General features: G+C 38.7%; 3 protein-coding genes across 3 annotated transcripts in view; 2 read left to right on the top strand and 1 right to left on the bottom strand.

Moving 5' to 3' along the window:
* Positions 1–1,550: 1,550 nt before the first annotated feature.
* LOC116179131 (cytochrome b5-related protein-like) lies at positions 1,551–3,492 on the top strand. The gene is made up of 5 exons (XM_031498846.1): positions 1,551–1,817; positions 1,863–2,254; positions 2,300–2,488; positions 2,536–2,751; positions 3,037–3,492. Exons 1-5 carry the CDS (start codon positions 1,611–1,613, stop codon positions 3,326–3,328), a joined length of 1,296 nt encoding a protein of 431 aa, XP_031354706.1. The 5' UTR covers positions 1,551–1,610; the 3' UTR covers positions 3,329–3,492.
* A 2,839-nt stretch (positions 3,493–6,331) lies between these two features.
* LOC116178525 overlaps positions 6,332–24,342 on the bottom strand; it is a 61,942-nt gene continuing 43,931 nt past the window's right edge. Inside the window, exons 2-4 of the mRNA XM_031498034.1 lie at positions 7,769–7,993; positions 7,362–7,714; positions 6,332–7,284 (exon numbers count right to left, since the gene is read on the bottom strand). Of these exons, the coding sequence (XP_031353894.1) occupies positions 6,987–7,284; positions 7,362–7,714; positions 7,769–7,993 (876 nt within the window). The 3' untranslated portion in view covers positions 6,332–6,986. The remainder of the gene's footprint in view (positions 7,285–7,361; positions 7,715–7,768; positions 7,994–24,342) is intronic.
* LOC116178523 (endothelial lipase-like) lies at positions 15,302–23,355 on the top strand. Its single transcript, XM_031498031.1, has 6 exons — positions 15,302–15,704; positions 22,127–22,381; positions 22,428–22,721; positions 22,768–22,950; positions 23,006–23,156; positions 23,205–23,355. Exons 1-6 carry the CDS (start codon positions 15,473–15,475, stop codon positions 23,296–23,298), a joined length of 1,209 nt encoding a protein of 402 aa, XP_031353891.1. The 5' UTR covers positions 15,302–15,472; the 3' UTR covers positions 23,299–23,355.

The following is a 24,342-nucleotide window of genomic DNA, read 5'->3' as shown; positions in this document are numbered from 1 at the left end:
AGAGGTTACCGTAATAAGCGTATATACATATGCAGCGATAGTTAAGCGGCGTTGAGGGCCCTGTCGATAGACAGGTTCCGATCGGCTACGGCGCTTGATTGCAGGCGAACCCTAGATAGATTAGGTGAGTCTAATAGGGTAGGCTTGATTTGGGTGCCAGTGCACTACGGAATAGGGGGCAACGAAAGGGCGGACGAGCTGGCTCGCGAAGGCAGTGGTGGGGTCTTCGTCGGGCCCGAGCGTACCCTAGGGATTGCTCCCTCCGTTGTTAGGGCCAGGATTAAAGATTGGTTAACTAGTCAATTCCAGGCTCAGTGGCAACAAGTAACCGGACTCCGACAGTCCAAGGCCTTTCTAACAGGGCCCCTTGGCAAATATGGGTCTTCTAAGCTTCGAAAACCGAATAAAAGTCAGATTACGAAGATCACCGGTGTCCTTACGGGGCACTGGATGGTCAACTATCACCTGCATAATATTGGGTCCGCGGAGGAGTCCACGTGCAGGTTCTGTGGCGAAGCAAATGAAACTACCGAGCATGTATCTTTCACTGTAACGCTTTGATCAGGGACAGATATCAACTCCTTGGAGACAGATACCTGGAACCGGGGAGGGTGAAGCAACTTAAGCTAAACAGGGTCCTATCCTTCATTGAGAGGAACGGGCTCTGAACTCAGTTGCGAAGAAAGGGGATAGGCACAATGGGCCTCGGGTGTGTCTAAGTGCTGCCCGGTCGGGCTCCCCTGCGAATAGAATAGAAATAGAACACGAATGAGAGTAGGTAATCCGACGCTATGTGTAAACAATATAGGACCTGACGCACCTACGCTACCGTACAGGTTGTGTTCCTACGCTATGATTGAACAGTAGGGCCATTTTTGTAGTAGGGTATATAACTGTCAGCCGAATTTTCCCATCGCAGTTAGAGGGCGTGTTGCCTAGATAGGAAATCGAACATTACACCAAGATCCTTGATTACATGCTTAAGGATAGCAGAATTTATTAAATAATTATAAGGTAATGGTTTTCTGCTGAAAGAGAAGGTTGTTTAATTCATTCGAGAACCGAGCATGTCATTTTGAAAAGAGATGCAATCCTCTAACATAGTTATTTCAGTATAAAAATGTTTAGACCATCAGCGAAAGCTGAGTGGTAACATGCTAATGAGTCGGAGATGTTATTACTGAATAATAAGAAAAAGAGTGGCCCAATGTTCGATCCTTGTGGAACTCCTGAACTGGCTCAAAAGGCTTCAAATTTGAAACCATCACATGTGACAAGTTGGTATCGATTTGTTAGACAGGAGGAAAACGGATAAATTATAAAAATAGAGGATCCAAGTGGTTAGGGTAAACAGCGGCAACTTATTGCACAAAAATCAGAGAAGGATGGCAAGTGCATCAGTGTAGACCTCTTCTTTATAAAGTCATGTTGATTTGAAGCTGTGCAGAACAATATCTAAACTTCGGACTTTGGTTTACAATATCATTACAAGAATGGTGGGTCAAGTTGACTTTAAGCACCTTATCTGTTACTCTTTGACCTCGTGCAAACAAACGTGCATTTTAACAACAATGAATCTGTGATAAATTGACATTGTAATTGCGGAAATCATGTCTCTTGCCACTGAAGTACAGTTATCACTCTCAGTAAAATATCCTACAAATCTGGTAGGGCTAATCACTGGTGACAAGTGGTTGAACAGTAAACGCGAAAGTGATGGAGCGGAAGGATTGTGGAGGATTCACGATGGTCTGTATGACGTCAGTGACTTTATTTCATCGCACCCCGGCGGACCGAGCTGGTTGGAAATGACAAAGGTACAAATTTGGCGCATTTGCCGATTAGTATGTTTACGTTTTCAGGGTACCGACATTACGGAAGCGTTCGAAGCTCACCACGTAAACCTCGTAGCAGAGAAAACTCTGCAAAAGTACTACGTGCGTAAAGCTCTCGCGCCTCGAAATTCGCCCTTTACCTTCGAAGAGGACGGTTTCTATCGCACCCTGAAAAGGAATATCCGACCGATTTTAAAAACCGTTCCAAAAAGTACGATAAGGGCTACCGACTTGGTAATTGACGCATTGGTGGTTGGAACGTTCCTCACAGCAATTTGTGCCTCAAAATTTATGAGCTTGGCCTTCGCATGCGTTTGTGCCTTTTTACTGACATTTACAACAATTGCCGCCCATAACTACTTCCACAAACGGGATAATTTCCGGATGTACTACTTCAACTTATGCCTGATGGACTTCAGGTTTTCCTTCTAGCTTAGTGTACACCCTTTATTCTTTCATTTTAGGGGATGGAGAATCTCTCACGCTTTAAGCCATCACCTCTTCCCCAACACCATTTATGATTTAGAGATGATCACTTGGGAAACGTTAGTACCATATTTCCCCGTGAAGAAGTCCTTCGCTTTTAAATGCAAGGCATGCGTGACGGCTGTCATACTTTGGGTCACTGTCTATTTTATTTCCTACGCATTCAAGTAAGTACTGCCGCTACTAGTATGCCCACAATGCACGCTACTTTTAGGGTGTATACCATTATCAAAACACAAAAGATGTATCTTTCGGATTTGATACCGTTCACTCTTCCACTGGCTATGTACCTCATCAACACAGCTAACCCCTTGGCCGCTGTAAAGATGTGGCTGCTTATTGTTACTGTCGCAAGCTTTATCTTTGGCGTAATTGGATTTAGTGCCGCGCATCATCATCCCGATGCTTTCCACGAAGGCGACGCACCCAGGTACGCCTGCTTCAGACACTAGTCTCCTTATACCGTGTGTCCCAGGGAGAACGCACCATAGGAAAGCAGAATTATTTTTCGCAAAGGATCCACGAGGCCTTTGATATGCATTTGAAGCTATCGTACAACGTACGTTATTGCGCTTGCCTGATGCCGGAAAGAGATTGGCGTGGTACGTTGAACGCTAATTTCAAAGGCCTCGTGGATCCTTCGTGAAAAAATACATTGTCGTTTCCCTATGGTGCGCTCGACCTAGGACAGACTGTATATAAGAAGTAATTACAGAGCGAAGAAATTGGATTGGGCGATTCATCAGTTGGACACGACCTACGATCGCTACAAAGTAACCGGCAATTCGTTCTTGGTACTGACAACGTTCGGAGATCACGCACTCCACCATATATTTCCGACCCTCGACCACGGTGCGCTGAAGTACCTGTATCCGGTTTTTGAGAAGACCATGAAGGAATTTGGTCTCGGTCACCAAATGAGATCGCAGACGGAAATGTTCATTGGCCAGTTTCGACAGTTGGCCAGAGACACGCCGCATGTTTTGCCAGCTGGCTCGAGGAATTAAAAATACTGAAGTAATTATAGTGGTTGATAGTAAATTATAAAAATGCTGTACAATTTAGGGGTTTTCAGATGTTACCAATAACTGGTGCCTTAAAAAATAAGTTATATATAAGATCCGTTCACTTTTAAAAAATGATTTGATCCCATTTGAGGGTCCAATAACAATTTTTATACATTTTTATTTTGATTCATTTGGCAGGATCGTTCGTTTTTCCTCTTCAAAGGAGAAAGTAGCACCGCTTTTTCGTCATTTCTTGTCATTTTGTGTCTCGTGCTACGTTTATGTCAGAGAAGACCTTTTTTGAATTTGAACTGCAATGTTTTCTCAAACGGTCAGCTAATTTGCCGAAAACTGGAGCTGAATGGTCACAACCAATCGCATATGATTCTAAAGCAATGGTAGACTGGATAAGTATCTAAAATCCCCCCTTCCTGTACGTAATTTGGATTCGGCGAGAATAAAGCTCGACGAACGGCCGGTAGTGTTTTACTTGCTACAGTCGATGCCACGTTCCTATGGTCAGCTAGTGACGGTGCTCGAAACGATATCGGACGATCAGTGCACCAACAATGACCCGACCGCATTCGCCGGAATAGGGAAAAGGAACAACAAGGAAGAAGAAGGTTAGGTGCTACATTTGCGGAAAAAATGGACACAAGCCGACGGAATGCCCACATAGAGGACACGAAAAAAATGTAAACAGAGGAAAGGCGAATATCAGAGAAAAAGAAGTAGTGTTCTTGAGTCAGTCGGTGACCGTGGCAAGCGATTCACAAAAGAACACCGTTTGGTGGATTCTCGATTCGGGCGCATCGGATCATATGGTTGGTTCGATTGATTGGTTTCAAAACGTGAAGAAATTGGACAAGCCAATGCTGATGATCAAAGTAGCTTCTGGACAGACGCTTGAGAGCAAGTATTGTGGCGCTGTAGACATAATGTCAAAGGTCGGAAATACACGATTGAGTCAGTAGGGAAGTAAGGCCTATCCGAGACCACTTTCTCCTTGAGTTCAGCGCATGCGCCTATTCTAAGGCATTTGAACTACTGCGCATGCACCAAGTGAATGTCACTGAAGGGTATCGTGGTTGTTATTGAAATCGGTTGTGATCGTTGAGTAGGGGAAACGTTCCTTTTGATTGGTTATCATCAATGTCACTAAAGATCAAACGAAGAGGAAATTCTGGCTTCCTATTCGTTGACTACCGATCGTAGCTCACTTTGCAATTTCCATATGCGCATTAGTGGTTAAAGTCGGTGTATTGCTCTCTCAGTTCAAAGAACATTTCGAGGTTGAGAACAAACGGTGTATTATCTTAGGGTTGAAGGTGACCTTTTCGTGCTCAAGGTCAAATGTGTTGCATATTATATTTATCATATTTATGATGTCTTGTGTATTTTGCATTTATGAACTTGTTTAATTGCCTTTGATTTGATTATCTGATTTTTATCATACAATTTGAGATGTTTTATTTATGTATATTTTCTCTTGCATTTTATTGCTGTAGGTGGTTTATTTCATGAATTTGTGTGGCCTATGCCGGGGTTTTTGTCCCGTAGAAGGTTTCCCTGGAATGGTCTTGTTGTGTGCGTAATATATTTATTTGTTCTTGCCATTTCTTACGCACAAAAGTTCTGTCTTTTATTTAACTCCCTTCCCGATTATTTCTCACTTCCCAACACATATAAGAACTGATTACACAACGTAGGAGTTAATTCGTGCCACCTCTATCGAGCCGACTGCCATCCAAATTCAAAAGCGCCGCGAAACGTCCATCGTTTTAACTTGAAGGTAGATGGCTCTGCTTGTAGATTTTTTCCCAGAGTTGCCATGGGTAAGTATAGGGTAAGTCAACGTTTTCAGTGTCGGCTTGGTAGACCCCTAGGAACATTACAAACTTATTCAAATTATTGATCCTAGAGGTGATATAGTACAATATTCTCCGAAGTTTAGCAGATGATATCTGTAAACTGCATGTAAGTCACTTTTTCACATTACAAGTGCATAATTGACGACCTAGAATAAAAATAATTTTTCATTAAAAATAAGTGTCTAAGTAAGTTCCCTAAAAGAGGCATTCTGTGCATTGCAATTAAGGTTTGAAATTCACACATGACTGTGACAAAACGAATATTCCCCGTACATCCAGGGAATGTTGTAACAGAATATTCAATACCGAAAAATTAATGAATGTATTAATAGTGTGTTCTTAGTATATTCATTGCTGAATATTCTAAGAATATCCATTGTTGCTTGGGAAGCGGATATCGAGTCGAATGAAAACAAGAACCCTCTGAACATCCGTAGGAGCGAAAGGGTTCGTCATCCGCCATTGAGGCTGAGCAAGTACTCCTGTGTTGCTTTGCGAAGGGGCAAGTGTTGCGTAAGGACTTGTATCCTAGGCGATAGAGCCTAAAGAAAGAGAAAGCGTGATTTCTGCCCAGTGCACTGAATGTCGACGAGGAGAGATTAAAAAAATCGCGGGCAAACTTCCCTTAATCGGAGGGGGGGCTTTAGGGGCGTCCGTCCCCCTATGGTAGGCCAAAGTTTCCAAAGAGAGTCATAGTTACTCCCGCCAGGCGAGTTGTAGCGTGGATGAAGGCATCCACACAAGTACAGGGAAGGTGTAAGGCGCGTCTGACGGGGACACGCACGAGGCGATCCGCACTCTTCAACTCCCTACTTTGGTACACGCCAGATCACTTTGTATCTCTGGAATCAGATAGTGCTTAATGTGAACCAGCTGGTTTTAGTCTGACCTTTCCTATTCTCACCAATCCCTCCTTCCACGAAGCTTTCTGGATTTCAGATTTCTGGCCCAGCCCTGCCTTGGTCAGAATACTTGCCCCTCCCCTCCTCCCATGTACTTGAACAGCTCGCAAAATGGACCCTACATTTCCTAGGACGGAATTAATGGGGATTTCGAACATGTGCACATAGCAAGTTTACCTTTAACTGGTAGAACTGAAATTGTAAGGTAGGTTTTTAATTGTTAATTAACAAATGAGTAACAATTTTATTTTCATAAGATGATTCCAAATAAATACAGGATGATTAAAATTATTTGCTCGTATTATTAGTCTTACGCTATTATCCTTTACAATTATTACTCACGTCAGTACCCTTGTAATTTCAAACACCCTGTACAAGTTTATTACATGTAATTTGACAACGCGACTATTACGTATACAAAACTAAACTCCTATGATACAGGGCCGCATAACCAGCATTAAAATATATGTCTAAATATTCACCTACGATTATTTGATTTTTATTTATTGCCAATAATTTATGACCACCCTGTCTACTGACGTCTAAAAGGAAAAACAACAGTTTTGCTCCACTTCGTCTTAAACGGGCGAAGTAAGTCGATATGTTAGCTATTTTGATTTCGAATCCGTACAGGGTGGTGCGATTGAACGGGCCACGTTAGAACGTCATTAGAATGAGCGCTTACAACACGAACTAGAAAAAACAATTGACCTAAAACATTGACTAGATTTAACCCAGGAAGATTATGTTCTTTTCGTCTATTAGTCTCCCTCTATTCTAAACATATAATTGTACCGTCGAAAATTTGATTACAGGTTGTTCTCAGAAACTTCTAGCAGACCCAGGAGGTAGGTAGTCATCTTTAGGTTTAAGTCGCTTTGGCATTTACTTGACCTTTTTGTCTGCTTTCAAATCGTCAAGGGAGAAACGTATCTTTCTCTGCTTCTCTTTCAGTTCCATTTGTTTTTCGGCGAGTTCGTTCTTTTTGTTATCGTTCCTCTCTTCGCTTTTACTTCTTTCTTTCCATCTCCTCTCCGTCCACCACTTCCTCTCCTTGTCCTTGCAATCGTAGTCGGATTTTTCCTCCTCGTCGTCTTCTTGCGGTAGTTTCTCGTATTTGTAATCTCTCTTTTTTCCCAGTATTGGAACGGTTTCGAGCTGGGTCACGATTTTTTGAGCGCATCTGGAAGAAACAGTAATTAGTCAATATCTAGGTGTAAGACGTTACAGTGAGATGCTGTAACAGTACAGAAAGTTTACCTGATTCGAGTTGAAGGTGGTGCGCTGCTATGACACGGGCTGCCAGAATAGGGCGACTCCTTTATCGGCGGAAGTCTATTGATATTGCTTCGTTCCGGATGGCAGTACTCCTGAAGCTTGATTTTCATGGCGTGCTGCTGGGATCGTCTCAGCGCGCCCGTTATGGGCTGCCTCGGGTACGCGCCCAAACAGTGACCGCCGCAGCACGAACCGCTACTATCGGAAGCACACGAACTGGACGATACCGATGAACCTCCACTGCTTACGCTGTACAAGCTGTCGGACTGAGGAACGGAAGATGAACGCGAATTGACTGAGTATCCGCTCGCTGAGGTTGGAAGAATGGGACCGGTCTGCGAAGAAAAGTCGGATTAATCGCTGGTGGCGTCGCCGTCGTGTGTGCGTACCTTAAGCCTAAGAATTTTCGCGCGACAGATAACGCATCGCAACGGTAGGAGACGCTGAGAGACCGCGATTTGAATTGTTTTAACGAAGCATTTTCGACAGACCACCTGGTGACCGCAGGGTGCAGTTTGCATCGTCGCCTTGGCGTTGATGCAAATCACGCATTCTTCCTCGGGGCATGTCGCGAGCTCTGGTTCGCTTTCTTCTAGTTTATTTAGGAGCTTGTCCTGAAACAAATTACCAAATTTCAAATACTTTATGAGATGGTAATGTCTGTCTGTACATCCACTCCAATTTTATTCTATTAAAATTTTTCCACGTCCGAAACCCTGGTCAAAAGTTATGGTCCTTTGCCAAATAAATTGGATGAACTGTTCCAAATTCGAGTGTAGAATCGTTCACTACTTCCGGAGACAGAACGCCATTGTGGCAGGACAAGTTGCACGCCTGCCGCATAATAAATGACTTGGTGCAACTGCACAACCGTGACCTGCACTCGTTTTCATTGCGACGAGAAAAAAATGTAACATCGACATTGCGCGTAAGGTTATATATCGTAATTGTAGCTGTTCCTTGACATTTTACGAGTATAAAAGACTTGTTGCACATCCCATTGTAACCGGCCCAATAAAGTAATCGCACTAAAGATGGTACCATCCTTGAACTATTGAATGGACTGCATGACGATCGGTTCTGCGTACCTACTAATCATCAATCGATGTATTTCGGAAACTTGAATTCAATCGCAATTTTGTAAAAAGAAAATTTATAAACAGTATTTCCAGTGTTTGTTCACCTGTTTCGTTGGAGTAACTGACGTAACGCTGTGTCATGTAAAAAGTTAGGTGGTAAAAAAACAAAACAAGTTAAAAAGTAATCATAAACGATTTACAAAAAGCGCATTTCCACTTGCATTCATTTCCCATTTGTAAGATGCAACTTTTGTTAAAATCGTAAAAATCCGGCCACAAATATGAAAGATAGCGTTGCACTTCAATTTCAGTTTATGAGAAGAATTTCATTTCAATGCTTTTCTAAATAAGAAAGTTGGAACTGCGCATGCGCAAACCTAAATTTTAAAACTAATGTTAGATTTTTCTTTGTTCCAAGCGCCTAAGTATCAAATTTCACTTAAATAGTTCCATAGATAAAAAAGTTGGCACTGCGCATGCGCAAAATAAAATTTTGAAACTGGCACTAGATTTTCCTTTATTCCAAGTGCCTATGTATCACATTTCATTTAAATTCTTCCATAAATAAAAAAGTTGGCACTGCGCATGCGCAAAACCAAATTTTTAAATTGGCGTTTGATTTTCCTTTATTCCAAGTGCCTATGTATCAAATTTCATTCAAATACTTTTATAAGTAAAAAAGTTTGCAATTCGGTTTATAAATGGTCGAGGTGCGAAAAGGGCACTGTGAATTTTGGCGTTGCGTATTATATGGCTAAAGCTATGCCCATATTGAATTTCATGCAATTCAGTTCATAACTAACGGAGATGTAAAAGTGATCGAACATTTCTAAATAAAGTTATCGTTCACACGGACAGATAGATGGACAGACAGACAAAGGAACAGACGGACAGACCAACAGGCAGACGACAAATAGCAATGCAAAATTATAAACGATCTCTAGGATCGTTAATAAACGGCAAAAGTGTAAAATTATGGAACATGTAAAAAACGGTTTTTGTTTTTTTTACAATAACTTTTTTTGTAAGCGGTACAGAAAAAATTCCTTCCTTGGTACAAGACTCGACACCATAACGAACCAAATAGCGAAAAAAGTAGAACAATAGCTCTTAAGATAAAAAACTAGTAGCGTCGCAAAGTTAGCGGGCGGACGGACGGACGGACGGACGGACGGACAAAGTGGCCACAATAGCGCATTTTTTTTTATTTTTGTGGAAATGCGCTAAAAAGTTGGCACTGCGCATGCGCAAAACCAAATTTTGAAATTGGTGTTAGATCTTCATTTATTCCAAGTGCCTATGTATCAAATTTCATTCAAATACTTTATAAATAAAAAAGTTTGCAATTCGGTTTATAAATGGTCGAGATGCGAAAAGGGCACTGTGAATTTTGAATCTATTCGACTCAACTTTTGGCATTGCGTATTATATGGCTAAAGCTATGCCCATATTGAATTTTATGCAATTCAGTTAATAACTAACGGAGATATCAAAGCGATCGGACATTTCTAAACAAAGTTATTGCTCACACGGACAGATAGAGGGACAGACAGACAAAAGAACAGACGGACAGACCAACAGACAGACGACAGACAGAAATACAAAATTATAAACGATCTCTAGGAAACGTGGGTTTCTTCTTTAATATTGTGATCTGTAACCACAGCATCTAGAATAGAGCTAACGGCTTTAATTCGGATATGTTCTTACAACCCCTAAAAGGAAGAGCGAATATATTCTGACTAAACTCATTGATTAACTTTTTCACCTCATAGGACCGTGATAAGGGCTTTAAAAAACGGACACTATTAAAAATAGTACGCAGACCTCAAGAAGATAAAACAAGTAAAAAGGTTTTCGCCCTAAGTCGAGTAACTTCAGCGCATTTTCCATGAAGTGATCAGTACTTCTCAAAAGGTCATAGATATGTGCGCTATTTTTTCTCTACTAGAGGTATCTATGGTTAAACTTTCAATAAGAACGTTGACATTGCGCAGTTCGCGCATGCGCACATTTAATTTTTGTTTGTTTTTTACTAGAAGCGTCTATGGTTAAAATGTCAAAGAAACACCTTAGTAGCGTTAGTAAGGAAGTTGGCACTGCGCAGGATTCGGATAGATTACGCATGCGCACATCTAATGTTTACAATATGAGATATGTGTGCCTTTACCAGAAGCATCTGTGATGAAAATTTCAAAAAGATATTTTGATAAATAAGACACTTGATATTGCACATCCTGCGCATGCGCACATTCATCTGATGTTGACAATATACGATACGTTTGCTTTTACCAAAAGCATCTTTGGTTAAAATGTCAACAAAATATATTAATAAATAAGAAAGATGATATTACTCGTGCAGATTTTACTTGTCTCAGGTGCCAGAGCTATAAACTACCGAATTCAAAAAGAACGAACTAAATATATTAAAAACTGAATTAGTAGTAAAGGCTTCGGGTGTTGGAAAATGCCCTAAAAAAAGTAGAGCTTTCCTGCTTACCACCCTCTTGTTTTACGCAGTCTATGAAAGAAAATGGTATGTGCAAAAATCCTTTCCTAATGACACATGCTTATGTTCATGTAATCCTGTTGCAATAGTGCCTGGGAGGAAATTTTAGTGCAAAGTGAATATTAGTATCAATCAGTAAATTAATTTCCAAGGATACTTCTTGATAAATTTCCAATTTTTTAAGCCAATTCTGTATCAAGAAATCATAATGTATACCGTTAAATGATGTTTTTCAACAAATTCTTATCATAATGTAATTACTCTTAAAAGAGAGAATCGAGAGGAAGTAGTGCCAGAACTTTTTGAGCCAAACTTTATGCCAGGAGATCATAACGTTAAAGGATGTTTCTCAACAAATACCTATGGACACCTTCTTACGTTCATATAACCCTGTTAGGAGAGTTTGGTAAGAAATTTTAGCTTGAAAATATTTTAATTACAAATGCAGTTGCGCCCCAAATCCTCTTGCAATTGCATCAACAAAGTATTTCGGTGTCTAAAAATCAAATTTAAAAAAATCAAAAAAATTCTAATTAAAAGTGTAAATTAAAAATCTAAGACTTAAAGTTTAAAATGTAAACAATTTTTTGAATTACAAGCGCAGGTTTGCTCTAATTTTTTTTCAATTGCAACAACAAATGTTTTGTCCAATAGAACCTCTCCTATTACACGTGTAAGTTTGCCCTTAAGTTCGTTCTAGTTGCAACATCAAAAGGGTTTTTTGTGTCTGTGGTCGCTTTAGACTTTTTCCATTATAGGAAATTTTATACGTGTACCGTTCCATAATGAAAGACAACGGAACCAACATGCGAGAAAATGAAGCGCGTTAAGATAAGAAACGAGTGTAAAATCAGATAAGAGGCGAAACGTTACAGTGTTGTCGGTTCTAAAAACCGTCCTTACAGAGTATGAGAGAAGCACTTTCTGCCATACCCCTGTATTAGTCTGGGAGATATATTTATTTTGGCACTTCGGTCGGTCGGTCGGCTGCAAAGGTTTTTTCAGTGTAACTCTTAAAGGAATTATCGTAGAATGCTCGGATTTGAAGCATTAGCTTTGTATCACAATTCTTCTGCATGCAGATTATATTTATAAAATGAGTTTGCTAATAATATCTCGCGACTCATCGACTACTTTCCAACTTGTTTTCTGTGTTTTTGCTCCAAACTTGCATAATTAGCCACGCTGGTCAGTAATTAAATTGTATAAAGTGTTTACGGCACTCAGGGATGTAATCTGAGCTCTTTCAATGCGGGCTGCCTATCTCTACGGGCTCTGATAAGCACCTACCTCATTTACGGTTCATATTGAGGTACATGGAGCTCAGTGGTAGAGCGTTGGGCTACATAGCCGGAGATCGAGGTAAAAGGTAAGAATTTCTCATCTGTGACAGAGGAATTGAGGAAAAATGGAAATTGTCGTTTTAAACAGTTTCGCCATCTTTTGTTCGTCATGGAAACCTAGATGTCTACAGTAAAAATATTGTAATGTATAAAAACCAATATTGCAAATAAGTAATATTTAATATAAATATAACAAGTGGTACATCAAAATTTAGGAAATTTTACATACTCTTTTCAAAAACTCCAAAATTTATAGGATGGTCCATAAGTATATGGTGGGTAAAAAAGCAAACACCCTGTGTATGCAAGCTAGCATCAAATGAACGACTAAGAAGTCGCCAGCAAGCTAGAAAATGGATTTTGTGTGGATATCGGGGGTGGGAGTAGAGTCAGGGGTCACTCCAAGGTAAATTCCCCTCCCCGTCAAATAGTCAAATATTTTAAACGCGTTGTCACAACAATAGAGCTTAATAGAGTCGCCAAAATAGCTCAGTCGTCAACAATCAACATTTATATATATGCCCCCTCCCCTTAATGGAGGTTCCAAAGGCAAATCAGCGTGACGTCACGCCAGAACTTTTAGAGAAAGAGCCAAAGAGCACACCTATGTGCCAATTTTCATAGCTTTACTCAAAAGCCATTTTAGGACCTAAGCACCCAGAGTATACAGGGTGGTGACTTGCGTAACGCATCATAGGGATTTCAATGTAAAATTCATAACAATTTTACATTGAAATCCCTATGATGCGTTACGCAAGTCACCACCCTGTATGTATGTATAAAAAATATAGTCGAAACTTACGATTTTCGGAAACCAGACTTTAGATCCGGCTCATATTCAATAGCACTAATCCTTGAACTCATAGAAATCGATTGGCGAAGGTTTGACATCGTTTGACATCGCTCTCTTACATAACAATAAAAACTCTAAAATCTCTGCTCATAAACTGAATGCAATTTGTCCCACATTTCCTTGCTAGTTGTAGATATATTTATCAATTGTCTTAATAGTTGATTAGCTCACGACAATAATGTCCTGAGCTATAAATTCAGGTTTCGTGAAGGCTTCCTTCCCCTTATCATACGATCCGCTAACCTTGGGCGTTGCATCTGTAGTCAGTGCAGTAGATTGCGTTGCCTTATCTTTCACTATGTCCATACAACCACTCAACTGAATGTTGACAGTCAACCCAATTAAAATGCCCCTTCAGTGCATCTATCAAGACTCACAATACTTCCACGAATTCTCCTACTAAAACCAAGCACAAAAAAACCACCTCCGATACGATCTTTCACAACGAAGTTCCAACAAAAGCAAACTTGCACAATACTGGGCCCATAACCTGAGGAGATATGTGGTTAAATAAGGAAGTCTAGCACGAATTGAATGATCAACAATTGTAATTAGTGATAAAAAGAAATGTAATTTAACATGGCAAAACGTAAAATGACATTTTTCAATATCTGTTTATTTACTCTCATAGCAACACATTAACATTAGAAATCATTAAGGACCGAATATTTCATTTTTCCATACAACAAAATTCACTCTCAACGAGCAGACGATACAATAGGTCCGATTGTATTGTACAAGACCAAAATTCCTCAATTGAGGAGGGGAGGAGAGAATCAACTGTTAATTGGAGATAAGTTCGACGCATCAATAAATGCATGTTATTTGAATTTTTGCGTTGTGTAAAAATAGGAGTGGATCGTTTTGGGGATTTTGTAAAATAAATTGATGCTTAAAGTCACTTTAATATTCCTGAAGAAGTTGACCCACGGGAGCTTATTTTGTGATCAGATTTGTATAATTTTTATGAGATTTTGGCGATGTTTTTTTTTCATTAATTGTGAAGTACCATTCTTTTGTGTGGGTTAAATTTTCTTTAACATCCAGAGACGTGTAAATTTGTTTTTGAACAGGGAGATGTACCAGGTGTTGGAGTAATCTAGATAATTTCTTCGATTTGGAACGTGATCACGAGATAGGGCTTGAAATTTTAAGTTATATTCATTGAGTGATCTACATCAATATCTTAAATCACGAAAAATATAAAGAACGTAGAACGATTTTATTTTCTTTAATATATTCAAGCATTCCAATTTACATGAGTATTTGAGTGTTATCAAACCAGAGCATCAGGTTTTAATTTTCAAATTATAAGTGGAAATTAAGAACCTTCCTTCAAGGTTCGAGTCATTAAAAGTTTATTTATCACTGAGCTCCCCGTGGTATTAATTATTTAATTACAAATAATTAAGTGTTTCACTAAAATTTCTACCAGTGCCGTATAGATTAAAATTAATTTTCTACAAGTGGAGTTTCCAACCATTATGTTGCATGTCCAATATTCAAATTCGAAAAAAGCAAACATGTCTAAGATTCAAATAATGCAGGTTTGTCCTGAATTGCTTGCAGTTTGCAGCAACGAAGGTTTTCGATATCTAAGATTCACATTCCAGAAAATCAAAAAATCTAAAGGGCAGATTTATCAACGATACCCCACATGACTAAAATTTAGATTTTAGAGAGTAAACAATCTTTCAATTACAAGGGAAGATTTTTGCAGTTTGCAACAACAGATTGTGTGCTGATTTTGGACCTCCAGTTCAGTCGGAAGATGTATCCGTTATGGTCCATCTGTCGCCCAATTTAATTTTGAATTACCACACGAGAAAACATTATTTAGATTTAAACCACGTGCACAACTGAACCTTCAAATTAAAAAGAAAGCATTTCAATGTACCTTATTAATTATTTATTAATTGTCTACAATAAACAATAATTATTTCATTGACGACCAAACAATTTGCATATTTACAAACGGGACATTTTAAGGTTACACGATTAGTTACGATTTCGCGAGGGGCCTAAGAATCATCGGTACAATCACAAATAGAATAAAATTAGTTCTGATGACCTTCCCATGACTGAATTAAGCTAATTGGACCATAGTCGGCATATTATTCTGTTAGAAAAGGCACCAGCTCTCGATTATACCTGATTTACAGTCGGTCACACCGCGCGTTTTCCCAACTACGCAAATTTCCGTAATTATTGTTATTATAGGGTATAAGGTTTTCCATTAAGGACGACCGGTATTCGCGAACCTTTTAATATCTGCTTCCTTATTGACGCTTCAGTTGCGAAATTGCGGTATGGATGCCGTGAGAGTGTTGGTGACTTTGATGCTTGCGATCCAAGTGCAGGGGTTGAGGGTGAATCAGATCGTGAACGTTTCGGTGGAGGATGTTTTGAGCCGAATTCCGCAACAAGACGTTCTCGGTCCGCTTATAAGTGGGATCAACAGTTTTATGACGAGCACTCATGATAGGGTGATAGGGGGTGGCCCCTATGGTGACGAGTGCAAAGTAACATTAATGAAATTTGGTAAGAATATACTGATACGCTTGTTAAACTCGCAGCGATTAGCTGTGACGATTCAACCAATAAAAAAGGCAATTTTCTGAACGCAAAGTCTTTTACGTCTAACGAGATTAGAAATTGTTTCAATAGGAAACTTGTGAGGTGGAGAACTCTTCCACTGGATGACTTCTGTTCATAACAGCAAAAAGATATTGCGCTTAAATGAAAAACAAATCGTGAATTCCTACATATAATTTTGTTATAATAATTGTATGCAAATTGATTGTTGCAACACACATAATCCCTTATCCTTGATCTCTGATACATTTTAATTTTCCTCTTCCGTGTTTTGCTCCAATACCCTTTACTCCTCTGCTTCTCTACTTGTTCTACCCATTCTGTTCGCGATCTCCCTATCCTGTTTTTTCCTGGTACTCGTCCCTCAAATATTACTTTGCCTAATCTTTCATCATTCATGCTGGTTTGGTCCGCTCAGTTGTCTTTCTTCTATAACCTCTTCCATTGGTTGGATGTTTAATTCCTCCGCTACTACTGTATTTCTTAATCTATCTCTCTATCTATCGTTTTATATGGGGAACGTTCAAGAAAGACAATAAAGTTACTTGGTTTTAAGGGTCTAAAGACCCTCTGAAACCCCAACGTCGAAGTGTTGAGCCCATCACTACAAAACCACCACCTAAGTGGGGTAAAATCTCTTTATTGAAATTTTTTTAAGTCTAAAACGAAGCATTTTAAGAAAAAATGTCAAGAGAGAAAAATTGTAGAGAAGAAAATTTCCTACCAATCAGTATACATCAAATTTTCTAGAGTGGCGCAGATGAAATTTTCAGCAACCCATTGAAGTACTTATGCCCGTTTGCACCGACACATTTTAAGCGTAGCTGAAAATCCATGGCAACCATTGTCTCAATAATCGTTGCCATGGATTTTAAGCTACGCTTAAGCCAAGCTCCACTTAAATGTCACTATTTATATGTTATATGTCCGTCATGCATTTTGTTCTCCTTTAGATTTTATATTTTTCTGCAATTAAACAAATTACACGATACTTGTTCTAAATATGAGATTTATTCTCTTTCAAAATTATATTAACTTCAAACTAAAAACAGCCACCTCCTTTCTTTCCCAAATGGCTGGCTGGAATCGGCGACATCTGGGCGCCATCCCCGAGCGTGTTATACTAACGTGGTGATTTTGCAGTTTTTTCCCATCTTTGACAGTTTTCATAATAATAATAAGCGTACAAGTGAACAAAAAACAAGGTTCATTGCCAAAGAAATGCTTTAAAGTGTTTTTTGAAACAGTTTGAACTTGAGAGAATTCGGAACGTTAATATTGATAAGTGGTGCAGAATTTCTAAATGCGCCATGAAACTGGCTTTTATGGTGTTTTGGTATATTAAGAAAGAGTGGGTTACCGAGATTTCGGCGGGACCTGGGCGCCATCCCCGAGTGTGTTATACTAACGTGGTGATTTTTCAGTTTTTTCCTATCTTCTTCTATAGTTTGAAACCGATTGTTTTCAAATTGGTGTCGTCGGAAAGATTTTGTAAACGCGCCCAACTCCTACATGACAGAATGTTGTTTTTTTTCGTAGAGACTAAACCTCCTTTTGCAAGTCACGCGTCTTCGAAGGGTAGTGGACTTCGACCACTCAAAAGTTGTCTTACCCTGTGAATGTTGTCACGCGGTTTAAAGTTTCCTAAAGCCCAAATCGCGGTCTCTCTTTTTTGTGTCGGACTCAACGCATCGGTTTCAGAAGATATTCAATACCTTAAAACAAAGTATCATGCCAAATTTCAGCTTGTCTTTAATTTATTGAACGTCATCCTGTATATTGGTCCCTTTGCTAATATCCATTAGCTCAAATTTCCGCATCCGTATATTAATAATTTGGGCAGCATAGGGAAATTTCCACATGCACCGCTTCATCGCGAACGTGAACGAAAGTATTTCTGGCGATAACAATTAACAAGGATTGCTAGTTTTCAGGGCACACCAATCGAGGTAATTTGCGTTCAGAAATAAATCCCTTTTCTGTATTTCTCTACCGGGCGAAATTTAAATAGAGAGAACTGAGATTCTAAGCAAATTTTCGCAAGCGATCACTATTTGTGCGTGAGATTTTCAGTCGTGGAAAATGCTAAACTTCGCGAAACATCGCCTACCATTTTAAGTGCGTTGAAATTGAACTCTTAGCGAAGTTATAAACCATTTTGTGTACGAGATTTTATTCGCGTATATGTGGAGATGGAAATTCAAGAACGTTCAGTGAAATATATCAGAGTAGTAGTAAATAATTAACAGTTTAACTTTGTGTAAAAATATGTTCAGTAGTCGAGAGATCGAATAACTTGTGAAGGAGATTTTAAGCAAATTCGGGCTTGCGACAAATTGCCAGTTATCTGCAACCCGAATCGTAATAAAGCCGTTTATTTGCGAATGATAAAATTTACGCGAAGGAACATTTTCGAGTCCGAAAACTACTTTCAAAACCAAACCGCTAGTTAATAAGTAAATAAACTGATAAACTCATCGTGATAAACAAAGAATCAAACCAATATTTTATAATCCGGAACGTGTAAAGAAAAATAGAATTTGATTACCTTTGATTTTATTAATATATTAAATCAACTAGTCACATACGTGAAATCAGATTTTAAGAGGGGATAAGCTGCCAAACTTCCGCAAGGTAAGGGGTATACAAAATATTTTTATTACTGAGCTAGCCGCGTGTAAATTAAAAATTACTTGCCATAGTAAAATTTTTGCCAGTGCCGTAGAGTTCAAATTTTATTCTATGCAAGTGGGATCTTGTAAATATAACTTAGCCGTTGCATCCCTAATCGTTTATATATTTTCTAAGGTCTTCATCGAGTTTATTTTCTAAGAATTTGTTCCATTTTTGATTCTTTTCTGTCACCTTCCTTTGTATTTCCGATGACCACGACTTGCTTTTCATTCGCTTGAGGTTGTTAACCTTTGATATGCCACAGATTTCTTTGGCTGCTGTTAGGATATTAACTTTAAAATATCTTCACTCATCTTCTATTCCCCTTCGTTATTTTTCTTCAATTGTTAGGTTAGTTCTTACTTTTTCCTGAAATGTTCCCTCTTCTTTTAGCTTGTGACATTTGATTTTTTCTTTCATTACTTCTTTCCCATAGATTTGATGGGGTTTCACTGCTTGAGATATAGTTATCATCTACGCCAAGTTATTGTCACTACCTATTCCCGAATGTTTCACATGTTTAATTATCTTCCAGCTCTTTCTGTATACTATGAAGTACATCACGCAGAAATCTCTGAATATCTACGAAATTTTTAAATAATACAAACTAATCGCACATATATTGGGTGAGCCCTTTTCGATTTTAAAAAATGTTTCCAAAATTCCCATCGCTAGATTTCGTATTTGATTATTTGATAGTGTGTTAATTCCGACTGTAATTTTTTGCAGATGATGAATATGATCAGTTTCACAAAATTTTTTTTGAAATTTTGAAATTTCAAAGTTTCTAAAATTAAAAAAAATTTCGTCACTCAATTAATGGGTATTTTTTATTATTAAAATATCCATCGCCGTGATGGTGGCACCCCCCTCTCCCTCCACAATATTGCTATGCGAAGTGTTACTAATATAGAACGTCGTATACTAGAAATCTCATTCCGGGTAATAACCCATCATGAGAGGCGACTTCGTCATCCAGAAATGACTTCTACAGTTGGTCGTGTACCGAAGCTGTCAAGTTTTTCGAAAAAACCGAGGGTTGCCAACCATTTTTTAGAGAAAATAATGCTCAAACTGACGCAGGTTCGAAAGCTGCGGCGCTCGATGGAAAATGCTGCTTTTTTAGTGCTGTTAGTAATATACAAGAACGGTAAATGCCTAATAGATTAGCGTGAGTGGCGTTTTTCAGTTCTACATTGGCACAGGAATGATTTTCATAACCTTCCTCTGGCCTCACCATCGAGATATAATAATTAGATTGACTATATACAGAAAAAATCCCTAAACAAATGTCACGTCGCATTACAGAGCCCTAAAAATCTGAGGAAGCTTAAAGTATCCGAATAATCGGAATTTGACGAAAATGGGTTAGCTTAAAATTAAAAGATGTCTAAATACAGAAAGGACCTAAGGCGAATATTGCAATAAAAAAATTTTTTTTGGCGATTCTGAAGATGCCCATGAACCAGGAATCTGAAGTATTTGAAAAGAAGAAGGCAGTTACGATTCAAGCTGCCAGATTAAAGCACCAGATTCCTGTTTCATCGTTAAACCCTGAAGCTTCAAAGAAAGATTCAGAGCTCAAGCTCCAAAATCCGACATTTAAAGTTTGAGCTTTAAGATTCACATTTGATTTAAGTTACAAAATTGAATCTTCAAGTATTAAACTTCAAGGTTTGATCACTGGGTTCGAGTTACAAGACTCGTGCTTCATGATTCAAACTTATATAGAAGTTATAAGCTTCAAAATTCGTCTTTGAAGACCTAAATTCCAGGACCTAAGGTAAAAACCCAGTCTTCAAGGTTCGAGACCTGAATTAAACTTTAAGGTTCATGTTTAAATTCTTCAAATACATCACATTTTATGGATTCTTTGTATTTTTCCGTTTTTTTAATTCTTCCGATTCTTTAAATTCTTGTCATTCTTTCAGGGTCCTTAGGATACTTTGGATTTTTCAAATTTAGTTCCAAATTACTCGTTGTATTCGAATCTTCAGATGCTTCCGTTTCATCGGAGTATAATAACTACATTCTATACTTACAAGTTTTAATGGCTGGTGCAACGAAAGACTCACCGCTCCTCCTCCCCAACCTATGTCAATCTCAAACTAAGCCTTGAATTTCAACCACTAATTTGTTTTCAGTGCAAGATAAAATTAAATTGCAATTTTGATGGGCGCTCTCCTATATATTGCTAATAGTTGACAGTGGTCCCCTAACTATTATCACTTAGATGATCACAAGACTTTCTTTGCTATTTAAATTATAAAAACGTTATCACATTTATTTGTTTATCGTATGGGTGGCACTCCCTAGGTACAGATGTTTTCAGATCTGCGAGAACTAACGACAGTCGTGGTATGACTGCCGGGACCGCCAGTTTTACATGGCCTCCGAAGCACGGCAGTCAGGAGATGTTCTGTACCACTAAGAACTGGCAGGTTGTGGGATTCGAACTCACAACATTTGAGGTTAGAGTCCGAGTCTGAAACCGCTACGCCAAACTGACTAAATATAATAGTTATAATTTGTAATGTAATTCTCCATTTTTGGGGTTCGTTGAGATTTGCTTTAATATATAAAAAAAGGAACCACAATTGTTTATTGTTTCTAAAGCGATCGATTTCGGGTTTAACCACCCATCATCAGGCTATGCTAAAAAATATATCACATGAATTTGAAGTTGAACACAGAATTAAAATTATTACCGTCAATTTGAATTATATAAATGCAGCGACATTGAATTGAATAAAATTGGATAAAAAGTATTAAAATTACATTAACGAAGAAACAATAAACAATTGTGGTTCCTTTTTTATATATTAAAGCAAATAATAGTTATAACTTATAAGATCATTGATTTGGACACTGTATAAGGTGCTTACAAGAGAATATCATGACCATAGCTTAGTGAAATTTTCTCGCTGGCACCATGGAAACTTCAATAGTAGTTCAATAGTGATGTTCTTGCATTTAAAAGAATGTTTCTTATCATTAATTCAGAAACCATTTGGTCGATTTAAAAAATGATTCAATAATTAATTATAAACAAAGTTCGAAAAAATTACCTTTAACCGCCGTGTTCTTATACAATCTCGTGGTGGAAAAGTCTACAAGTTTACCTTACTGGCCCTTAATTGAACGGAAATCACATGTAGTCCCTTAATTTTCCTAGAAGATCATGAGAATCGCAATATTCAGAAGAAAATCATAGGATTTCCCCACTTTTTGATAGTTTCCATTCCAGAAACATTCTTCCCTTCTGAATAAGTTCCCACAGTCCTTGAAATGGTCCGAATATTCATGAACAATGGAAATGACAGCGGGAAACAAATTTTCTAAACATTCATAGAGAATTTCATCCAAAATTTGGGTACCCTGTTTAAACGGCAGCTATGAAATGAGTCACATATTCAATCACACTATACTAACAGAGGTTTATTGTTAAAAAAAAACGGGTTTTCCTCAACTAAATATGGAATCCTGGTCTTAAGAGCAAAATTTGGGAAGTTTGGCAATCTATTCATAGACATCACAGTGAATGCGAACATCAAATATTTGTTACACAAATTCGAGAATAGAGAACGTGATATAAAAAATTATTTATTCATGCAACGGGATTTCCCTTCAATTCACTATATTCCGGATCAATTTTTAATAAAAAAAAAATGTTAACACGCAACGAACATTTTTAGGTGGAGACGAATTAACATACAGCATGCGACCTCGCGGTTACTGCTCGTTCTGCTGCAAATTGGGCAAGCTCTCACGCCACATCCGCCTGTACTTCTTTAGCAAATCGACAGGAAATCGCACGATCGAAATTAACATGTCGAAAAATAAGGGCTCGCTGCGTTCCGCCGGCGTCAAAAGCGACGTACCGACCGTGTTTTTCATACACGGTTTTCTCGAGTACGGCCTAGGAATGTCGGCACGTTTTATACGTGATGGTATGCGAGACTTGGCCGTTATCTTAAGCTCAAGTGTAATTTGCAGCGTTTTTAAGCAGGGAAGAGGATTACAACATCATTTCGGTGGATTGGGGCGTGTTCACCCCTCTCCCTTGGTATTACCACGCGGCCTCACACACGAAGCTGTTGGGAAAAGTTCTGGCGAAATTCATTGATTTTTATCACAGTACGGGCGAGCTCTCCATCGGGAGGATACATGTAATTGGGTTCAGCTTGGGCGCGCACGTAGCCGGCGTCATCGGTAATCAGCTCGGTCAAGGACGGCTGCCTAGGATAACCGGGTTAGACCCGGCTTTCACATTGTTTCCCGTCGACGAGGGTGAGTACCATTTCGCTTCGAAAATTGCGCAAGCGCCGATTTTCAGATCCGGCGAATCGGCTAACGAAAGACGACGCGGAATTTGTCGATGTCATCCACACGGACGCCGGTTCGTTCGGTTATCCCGTATCTATTGGTCACGTCGATTTTTATCCGAACGGTGGCAGTGGCGTGCAGCCGGGATGCGAAATCTCCAGTCTGGCCGAGAAGAAGATCATAGAACAAATAAGTACTGCTGTGTTATGGTAAGGTGCGAGCTCTGGCTGATTACTTCCATTTTGTAGTTTACTGCGGACATATACGAGCGTGGAAATATTACGGCGAATCTGTACGAAACCCACGAGCCTTTCCCGCGACCAAGACCAAAATAATCCAAAACGGCGATGGCAAGTTTAAGTTTGTTACGGATGCGTACATGGGATTTGGTGTCAACAGGTACGTGCAGCTTTGCTCTTCCGATTAAAGATTTTTGCTTCAATTCAGCTCGGCAAGAGGAGATTTCGGTTTAATTACCAATGCATTTCCACCGTTTGGTATGACGGACAAAGAGCAAGAGACTGAAATTAACACATTGTAACGTACAGTGTTAGCTAGTTAATTTAAATAATTCATTAAAAAGACGGTTAATTGGAAATATCATTTCGTTATTACTCACTTACTGTACTTCATTAACACAATCACATATGAGTTAACTATTAGCCAATTAGACAATTAATTAAGATCATTGATCATTACGTGGTATCAAACATTGCGAGTGATAAAAATGAAAAGAAGCAAGTGGAACAAACGTCTTAGTCAAAGAATAAATAAAAAATCCGATATAACTGAATACCGAACGATGTACTTTAAGGGGTTGATTCTATCCCACCAAATCAGCATCAGCAAATTTTTGAATCGGAATTTGTTTTACTTTTATTCGAGGTACCTAGATAAAAAATTTCATTTACAAATAAAAAAATTGGGATTGGGAATCTGCATAGTTGCCTGAGGTTTAAGGAATATTTACTAACACAGAAAACCGGGCATTCATATGTTCTTTGTAACAAGAGTTATAAAAGAACCTTTTTTTTGGTGGTTTGGGCAGTTTTTGGGCTGTAATTTTTTGGCCCGTTAGTCTACGTAGCCAAAAACAATAGCGACCTTTGTTATATCCTGAAGAACAGGTGTATTAATTTTCAAAGCGGTTAGACGTTTCTACACAAAGTTATCCTGCTCACGGACGGACGAACAGACAGACGAGCAGACAGAAGGACAGACAGCAATATCCTATCTTTTCATATATCCAATCGCTGTTTACTGTTCCGTTTCCGAGATGCCGCCCATATAGTCATTAAATATTTGTTGAAGAAAGTGACATTCAATTGTGATTTAAAAGAAATTGCACAAAACATAAAAACTAAAAATTTATTTTTAAAATTTTAAAAAAGTACATACTCTAAAAACAACACCCAACTACAGTTTTACCCTTCTGCAAATTCGTCAATAAGGGACGTGTAGTCTAGAGAGGCAGCTCGTGATGATTCAATAGAAATTAATGCCAGATTTCTAAATTTTGATTGGCTTAAAGAATTTCTTCGGTAATTTTTCAATAATTTAAGTTTAGAAGAATTGCTCTCGCTAC

The sequence above is a fragment of the Photinus pyralis genome, unplaced genomic scaffold (genome assembly GCF_008802855.1).
Source record: "Photinus pyralis isolate 1611_PpyrPB1 unplaced genomic scaffold, Ppyr1.3 Ppyr1.4_LG8, whole genome shotgun sequence".
NCBI lineage: Eukaryota > Metazoa > Arthropoda > Insecta > Coleoptera > Lampyridae > Photinus > Photinus pyralis.
The sequence above is the reverse complement of the archived record's forward strand: the minus strand, read 5'-3'. Positions and strand labels throughout refer to the sequence as shown.

Excerpts from the sequence above, each read along its gene's own strand:
- LOC116179131 (XM_031498846.1), top strand. The coding sequence starts at position 1,611 with ATGTCTCTTGCCACTGAAGTACAGTTATCACTCTCAGTAAAATATCCT. Across the intron at positions 2,255-2,299 it reads TTATGCCTGATGGACTTCAG|GGGATGGAGAATCTCTCACG; the intron begins GTTTTCCTTCTA and ends CTTTCATTTTAG. Across the intron at positions 2,489-2,535 it reads TTTATTTCCTACGCATTCAA|GGTGTATACCATTATCAAAA; the intron begins GTAAGTACTGCC and ends CGCTACTTTTAG.
- LOC116178523 (XM_031498031.1), top strand. The coding sequence starts at position 15,473 with ATGGATGCCGTGAGAGTGTTGGTGACTTTGATGCTTGCGATCCAAGTG. Across the intron at positions 15,705-22,126 it reads AGTAACATTAATGAAATTTG|GTGGAGACGAATTAACATAC; the intron begins GTAAGAATATAC and ends GAACATTTTTAG. Across the intron at positions 23,157-23,204 it reads ATGGGATTTGGTGTCAACAG|CTCGGCAAGAGGAGATTTCG; the intron begins GTACGTGCAGCT and ends GCTTCAATTCAG.